Below are 8,801 nucleotides of genomic sequence, written 5' to 3'. Positions count from 1 at the left end.
TTTTTTCTTGTCTCTCTGTTTCCCAAACAAACACACATTCATTCACACCAGATGACGTGCAACTTCCTCAGAGTCTGAGTAGCAGACTGCGACACAGCATCCAACTCCCTCCCTCCCTGTGTGTTTCTGCAGTCCTCTCCTGTCCCAGGCAGCACTGCTTCTTCCTCCTCCTCCTCCTCCTGCAGCCCTGCCTGCCTGACTGCTCATCAATAAGCTGTATTAGCCCACCACTAATCATACTGCGAGCGACGGAGACAGAGAGTAGGGCGGCCAGACTTTGAGTGCATCATCTCTGTGTGGGAGTGTTTGTGTGTGAGGGAGGAGGGGTGTGTCCTAGCAGGGAGCTTTTCTCTGTTGTAGTAACCAACTGCACGCCGACTGCCAGCCATTACTTCACTGCAGCAGGAATCAGCCCCTTCGCACTGAGTGAGCCAGACACACTAACCTGTCTGTCCCCTCCTCTTTCAGCTCTCCCTCTGCATATTCAGCAGAGCTGCCCTCCTCTCCTCTTCATCACTTTGCCACTCCTGCAGCACTGCTCTTTGCTTGAGGGGGACATTGGCCTGCTCCTCACCCACTGATTCTGCATGACTGTCACAAAGGTAAGGACCACCTCAGGTCAAGAAAAGAAAAAGAACCATCTCTGATCAGTTTGATTACGGGTTATTTATGAGTGCTGGTTGTGTTTTATCAGAAGAAGAGTGAAGGTTTTAAGTCGTATTGAAGGAGAGCCAGGATATCAGAATGTTGCTGCCTTATTTTGTGTCTTCACACTTTGGCCATGCAGTATAACTACAGTCAGTTATTTAGTAAAAACTGCATTGCAGTTTATCAAAAGGCAACATTTCATCCTGAACACAATATAGTTATTATTTTATCAGTGTTGGGAACTTTTTTTTTTTTAATTTATTGCCATTAGGCCTATCAAAATGACAAAACTGATACCGTAATCTTGTAAAAAACAACAATGTTATATGGGTGATATTTGTTTGTGGAGTTGTTTTGTTCTGTTTTTATTTCATACAACATAAAAATGAATCTTTAGGCCAGTGCTTTTGGTGTTTTGCTCACTGGCAGCTGCATTCAGTTTTACTGTGGCTTTAACTTATGGTTATTTATAATATTATGGCGCACTGGTTGGGCTTTATGAAGATTCCAGCCAAATTATAGGAACTCAAGCTGTATTTTGTGGTCTTTATACAGTAAACCCTAAACTCTAGCTTTAAGATGGGATTTTTGATCAACTTTACAGCAGGTTCAGGTTTGGGCATGTGTAATTATGGTGGATTTTAAGGGAGATCCTTTGAGAATAGGTGAAACTGTCAATGCAGTGTCATTGTGACAATGATGACGGCATGGATGTGTGTGTTTATAAGAGTTCACGTGCACCCCTGTGTTTGTAGATTGTTGTGCTTAGCCTGCAGCAGCCAGATGAATCCTCTTAACCAATTACCAGAGAGACAGAGAGGAAGATACACACAAAGAGGAAACTGGCACACCTGCTCCTGTGTAGAGAATTAACCCGAATCAGAATAGATGACCTACTGCCGACACGGGACAGTGGCCTATTTAGTGTTCCTACAGTCACACACCTGCAACTTCCACAGTAAAGTTGAAATGTGTTTCCAGGCTGAAATGTCTGACTCAGATTTACAGACAGCTGCTCACAAAGAAGATTTTCCTGCCTGTGTGAGAGATTGTGTGGGAGGTACGTGTGCTGCTGCGTTGGTGTACAATCTCCACTATGAGAACTGAAAGAGGAAAAGGTCAGATGCTGGTGTGTTGGCGCTGAGCCACGGCCCCCAATCTCTCTGTAGACAAAACCAAAAAGCACTGAGGAGATTTTTAATGGCTACATCCGTGTTTTTGTCTAAGCTGGCATTTCGATTTGCACCAGAAGTGATGGAAATGGAAAGGTGTGGAGAAAAAAAAGACACTAAAAAAGCTGACGTCTTTATGTAAAAAGAGGTATGAAAGCAGATTTCCGAGTGGTTTCCAAAAGATGATGAGTGGGTAGGAGACGCAGTGAGCTCCCTCACCAGGGAGCTGTTTTCATGGCTCTGCCTGCCAACAACAGAGAAGTCACCTTGGGAGGAATACAGGACACCAGCTTCTGTGCTGACGGGGCTAAACAGTCCCCCACCCCACCCCACGCCACCTCACCCCTCTAGCTCACAAAGATGGAGTGAGGGAGAAATGCCCTGCAAGGCCTACCTAGCATCACACAAGATTTGCATTGTTTTGTTCGTTCTTTTTCATAGTAATGCATTCACACTTAAATGAGCTGTAATACTCAGTGCACATATGGTGTAATACAATGTAATACAATGTATTAAATTCAATTCTTTGTTAAATTTTGTCATATTTTTTGTTTGTTAACGTTGATTAGCTGTGGAATCAGTCTTGACTTGGGTTGACTCCAAAAGTTATTTAGCTGTAGATGTGTATCCAATCATTATGTTCTGAGAAGTTCAGTAAAATCCATCCTCTGATTTATGAATGTTGTGTTAGCAAAACATTATAACCTGCTAAAAGACGCGTGATAACTAATACATCGGTAGAACAATGCCCTGTGATTGACTGGTGAACTGTGCACAGTGTACTTGTCTCTCGGCCAATGACCAATGGAGAATCCTTCAGATGATCAAATATGGATGGATGGATGGATGGATGGATGGATGGATGGATGGATGGATGGATGGATGGATGGATGGATGGATGGATGGATGGATGGATGGATAGATGGATGGATGGATGGATGGATGACGGACAGACGGACGGATGGATGGATGGATGGATGGATGGATGGATAGATGGATGGATGGATAATTGTAGCATGATCTGTAAAACACCTGAGGCTCCATCTATGTGCATCAAATGCTGCATAACTTGGATGATGATGATGATGAAAATAACTTACTTTTCTTTCTTTCTTTTTTTCTTTCTTACTTTTCAAGCCATAAGAAAATACTTTTGTTTCAGTTCTTCTCTAGTAGTTTTGTCTTCGTGCATGACTGAGATACAAAGAAGAAACACAAAAAGAATGTGAGTGCTGCTGACTCAACACATGGTTTGCATGTTAGTTCAGTGAACCTCTACGGTTTCCTATAAATGTACCATTTGTATTCTGCCATATTTTAAAACCCAGGGACCTTAAACAGAACCTTTCAACCTAATATTGTCAACATAGTTTTACATTCTACACTGTTTACACCATGATTTGAGTACTTGTGCAGAATTTAACACATATTTTAATGAACAAATATGTTGTGTTCTCTGAAAAAGCTTTTGAGTTTCAGTGGAAATCATCATGCAGATAATGTACAGTTAATCCATTCAAGATCAGAGTAACCATGACTTGTATTTATCAGCAAACACTGTTATAGAGGCTGCCAGTTTATTGAAGAAATATTAGGAGGTCAAATGATTTTTTTGCTTTGACACTGAAATGCAAGTGGTGTTGAAAGGAAAACCAAGGAATGAACAAGTTTTTTTTTAGTTTTGGAGAGAAACATTTTTGGCTGCATCCAACATTCTGCTCTCAGTGGTGTAGCAGAAAACTGCCAGTACAGATTGTACATCAGGTCATCACATAAAACTATGTTAATCATCGCTGGACTCACTGTTCTCATCTGCTTTGTAATAATGTGTTTGTGGACATGTAGGTAAGGCTGTGGAGATGGGTTGGAGGACACAAATGTGAGTAGGCAGCCAGTTATATGTAGGTGGATAGATATTCTGTTTTACTCCTGAATAAGCATAGAGTGGCGGAGATCTTGTGATGCCAACTGAAGAAAACATCTGTGCAGCTGATGTCTTATGACCTAAATCTCTGGTACAGTGTTTCTCTACCTCCTTAGGGCTGCTCAGTTTGATGTCAAAGCTTTCTAATGATAGCCTGCAGCTTGCAGATGCTCCTTTACAAAAATAAATAGGAAACATATAGTTCAGCCGCAGCATTCAGCCTGCATGTTGTCTCTGTAAAGACCACTTAAAATGCCCAGAAGCGGAGAATCCTACAACATAGGGGCCAAATTCGTGTCAATCCGGCATTGATTGTTGCCCAGAGTTCTTATCCTGTCAGTTTTGGTTATGCTCTTGGTCCACGGGGTTCAAGAGAAACGGATAGTGGCTGTTGTGGGATTTTATTTGTGAAGCAAGCTGACCTCTTCAGAATACTGAGGTCACTCTGTCAAATGACCTCCTGCCAAAGACTTTAAGATGTAAAAGCCGAAGTTCTCAATGCTCTTTCATATTCTATAACATTTCTCAGTCTTAAGTGGATTGTCCATATGTGCCATAAAGCAAGATGGACAAGCTGCTGGCACAGAAATGGCTGCACAGACCATTTGGACTGTTCTGTTGAATACCCCCATGATTAGAAAGCCTCAATCTGCAAGCCGGCCTCTTAAATGGTCCAGTTGTTTTTTGTAGGATACCACAGAAAGAACAGTGTGCCAAGGATGTTGAGAGGGGAGGGAGGAAGGACAGAGGAAGACTGAGGTGACTGAGACACTTGGAGAAAGGCCTGGCCTCTGGAAGCAGCCCTTTTTGTTTCTTTAAACTCTAGTAAAAAGTCTTTTCAGCTCAAACTAATGGTAGTCTATGTGGTGACAAATGATGCTTGTTCCTACAGGACACAGAAGCACCCATTTAGGTTTAAAACATGTCCTGTCACAAACACATAAATACATCTTACCCTTTAGCAGAGGCTTTACATTAAACCTACTAACGTGAATCCAATATAAGTCAAAGTAGCATTCCAGCTGTGTTGAGTGTGTTTGCAATTAAATATCTGCAACACCCCAATTATGAAGGAGGCCCATGCTGCTCTGATGTCAGGCACACATGTGTGGTTGGAAAGACGTCTGAAAGCCATTTTGGGAGTGTTTACGGTGCAGCTTCTGCTCCTAACTGTATGTCTGTCAAGACTTTTGAGGGTTTGCTTTAAGAACACTAGCCATCTTATTCACATTCAGTGTGTGTTTTTATTGGAATTTTTACTGATCCAAGTGAAACAGAAAACAAACATTTGCTGCAGCAAAGCTGCTAACATGTGCTCACATAAATTTGAACACATCCACACTTAAACTGTCTGAATTCTTTACTCGGGGCATCTCGCCCAGAATAAATCCTAATTGATTCTGATTTAGACCACTGGCCATTTGTCAAGTTGGTTGTTTACCAGCACGCTCTCTCTCTCACACACAGGCTGGCACATTATACTGCAAGCTAAATCGCTAACCTAGCAACCCAAAACCTTCGTTTCCTGGTTTAAGAAAATTACACAACAGCTCAGCAGATTAGAAACACAAAATCCAGCGCTAAGCCTTTATTTTCCATTTTATTCTTTATTATTCACTCCTGATGGAGAAAATGAAAGAGGACACAAGAGGAGCAAATAGTATATGTGAAAAGATGAACATATATAACAAAAAAAGGGGGGAGGGGGGGAGAGAAAGGCACAAAATTGTGAGAAAGCTACGCAAAAGCATTTGCCACAGGAAAACATTCAGAGCTGATGAGCTCATTACCGGTCAGAAAGCTTCAGTGTGTGCACGTCTGTGTTACTGTGCTGGACTGTAAAAAAAACTGGACTTCTGAAATCTGTGTGAAAAACCTGCAACAGAGTTGGGAAACTCATCTTTTCTTTTTCTACTGCATAAATCATTTCTCTGCTGAAAAACACATTAACACAACACTGGCCAAAGGAGAGTAGATCCCCATCTTTCTCAAATATAACTCAGATTTATTGAGGAAAGTGCTCGATGGAATGCACTGCTGTGGCTCTTGATGGATCAAAGTCTTCTCTATTTTTTGGAATGTCTTTTGGGAATTTCCTAAATTAAAAGAAAAGGAAATAATGTGAAATTACTTAAAAATGAAGAAACAGGAGAGACGAGATTAAGTTGCAGTTCCTTTGCGTGGCTGTTTGTGTTTCTGTGGTCGTGTCAAACTGGACAAAGGATGTGCTTCCTGTTTGTGGACCTGAAGACAAAGCAATATCAAGAGAAATGGGTGTTTTTCTTTGTCTGTGCATCTGTGTATCCTTGTTTATAGGAACTGGGATGTTGGGAAAAATTAAAATAAACTATTTGAACACTAAAATTCTGATTGTCTGGTATTTAATGTTTATTTGTTAGTCATTATAGATCAGAACATATATAAGTTTCGTTTTCCTACCAGTCGCACACAGTGGTCTCATGAAGTAGCCTGTCGAATGTAGCAGCTCCAGCTCCTCACAACACACTGTTCTCCGCAGAACGTGCAACAGAGTACATATCACAGCGCAGCAGATGGTGATGCAGAACAAAGTTTCCTTCTGCAAGTTGTGAACTGGTTTATAAAATATCTTACTGGAAGTTATCATTTTACCCTGCACTATATAAGAAACCTTAAGTGTTTTGTTTAAGTTAATTATTTTATGAGCTTTGATGTTTATTTCAATTGAAAGTCACAGAGATGTGAACTTTGTGTGTGAGTGCATGTGTATCTGTTCCTAATTGAGGTCTATGGGCTATTAATTGTACTCCAAAGAAGCTTTTCTATATTTAAGTAGCAGATAATATGTAAACATTTAGAAATTTTTAGTATGAATAAATCTACTGGTAGTTATACAAGTTAAACTATAAGAAATGATGCATTGGGATATGTCTGTGCCTGCTGATCAGTTCCATGAATGAAGTCTGTTTACATAATCGTTTGACCATATGTTTTATCATCTTTTCATATTTAGCTTCTTTTAACCATTTAGAGCTATTTCTAAAATATTTATTATTATCTCAGCTTGCCAAATATGGGGCGCCATTTGAAAAGTCCAATCTTCAAAAATGTCACTGACTCAATTTCATTATTTAGCTCACTTTTTGAGTGTAAAATCCTTGTCAATTTTTTTCCCCCATTAATATTATTTTGTTATTTAGCTCACTTTTCTTATGTTTTCATATTTTTGCAAAATGTTAAATCTAAATGTTAATTGATGTTGTATCTGTATTGTATTTTTAGTTTGCTAATATCAGTGGTATTTCTCATTTTTGTTGGAATTTCTGCTTCCCTTCTGGAGGAAGAGAGATTTTAAAAAAGGCAGTTTAGGAAATATTTAGAGTACTGATGTTGGGGCCTTAGAGGGCTGTTTTTTAGTAGGTTTGTTAAATTTCTTTCATTCATCTTCTGTAAGTCCTGCGTTGGCAGATTTTTACATTTGAATTGAGTTGGCTGTAAGATCCACAAAACTAACACTGAGCTAAAATTAAATCATCCCTAAGAACCAGTGTTGTTTGTCAGGGGTGTATTGTAATGTTTAGTAAAGAGCAGTAATTATTTGTTTGTTTAAATTTATGACTGCAGATGCACTGGTAAAGCAGCTGCGATTATTGAGTGTACAGTATCTCCTCACGGAGCGTCAGTGCGATCAATGCTCTCACTAAAATAGTATTCTAGATCAACTTTCAAAGCCACACTCCCTCCCAAGCTAACATACCGCTGCTGAAAACAGCAGTGGTTTTCTTCCACGCTGCTGCAACTTCAATTTGGATTTAATTTAATTTATTTTATGTTCACCAGTGCAGACGGGCAATGACTTTTCTCATATATGTTGCAATGTGATGTCCTATAATGGTGGAGTACTGCTTCAACACAACATTTACCAAATAAGAATGTTCACATAATGAATTTATTCCTGCTTGAAGTGTAAAGGTGTGTATGTACTCTGCGTTGGCGATGACAATGCTGAGTGAACATTAGAGATCTATGAGTGGGGCAACGAGGGAAAGCACAATCATGGAGGACGTGACTACCACCCCCACCATCTCTATCTCTCTCTCTCACACACATAGACACACATCTGCATTTGAGTTCATCAGGATCAGACTCAGCACTGCAATTTGCACATGAGGACTGATTGTAGTGTAAATATAGGTCCTACTCTCTGAACACTTCTGTCGTTTTGGTTCCTCTTCTTTCGAATGACTTCTTCTCCTTAGCATCTATTTTATAGCCACACTCAAATCTTCGCTACAAGCCAGAAACCCACAAAAAGAATCCAAATTTGTTTAGTTAGTCATGGCGGGTCATGTCTGATGCACTGATGAGGAGATCACACAAACCACAAGTACATAAGCCGCTTATAAATGTCGTAGTGTATACTGAAAGTGTCAGCTTTGAACCTCAGATAAAGCCTGGTCTGATGAGTTTTGTCGAAGCAGTTCATTTTAAAAGCGCTGCTTGGTTGAGCGCCATGGACATTTGTAGGCACCAGGAACCTGGAAAGGAAATCAAGCAGCAGAAACTTTGATTCCGTTTAATGATGCCTCAGATTCGTTCTAGTTGTACTCACATGTTCGGGGTAAGATAGTGTTCCTCAGCAGGGTTTTCTTGTGTTAGATCATTCAAACACAGCCTTGTGACAATATTCTACAGATCAATGATAGATGATTTGGTTGTTTACATCCTCCGCAGACAAACAAAAAGGAGTCCACATCCCATAAAGGATCAAATGTGCTGTTTTTTATGCATGTTCGGTTATTCACAATAAATCTTGTGGTCACCATATGTTGATGCATTTTCCTTGTACAGGTGCTGGTCATAAAATTAGAATATCATGAAAAAGTAGATTGATTTCAGTAATTCCATTTAAAAAGTGAAACTTGTGTATTATATTCATACATTACATACAAACTCATATATTTCAAATGTTTATTTCGTTTAATTTTGATGATTACAAATGACAACAAATGAAAATCTCAAATTCATCATATCAGAAAATTAGAATATTACTGAAGACCAATAAAAACAAAGGATTT

General features: G+C 39.7%; 1 protein-coding gene across 1 annotated transcript in view; it reads left to right on the top strand.

Annotated features, from left to right (window-relative positions):
- The first annotated feature begins 235 nt into the window (after positions 1–235).
- The window catches only part of coro2ba (coronin, actin binding protein, 2Ba), a 38,763-nt gene continuing 30,197 nt past the window's right edge, over positions 236–8,801 (top strand). Inside the window, exon 1 of the mRNA XM_017414170.3 lies at positions 236–602. Within this exon, the coding sequence (XP_017269659.1) occupies positions 588–602 (15 nt within the window). The 5' untranslated portion in view covers positions 236–587. The remainder of the gene's footprint in view (positions 603–8,801) is intronic.

Source organism: Kryptolebias marmoratus, linkage group LG15 (assembly GCF_001649575.2).
Source record: "Kryptolebias marmoratus isolate JLee-2015 linkage group LG15, ASM164957v2, whole genome shotgun sequence".
Taxonomy (NCBI): Eukaryota; Metazoa; Chordata; class Actinopteri; order Cyprinodontiformes; family Rivulidae; genus Kryptolebias; species Kryptolebias marmoratus.
The sequence above is the reverse complement of the archived record's forward strand: the minus strand, read 5'-3'. Positions and strand labels throughout refer to the sequence as shown.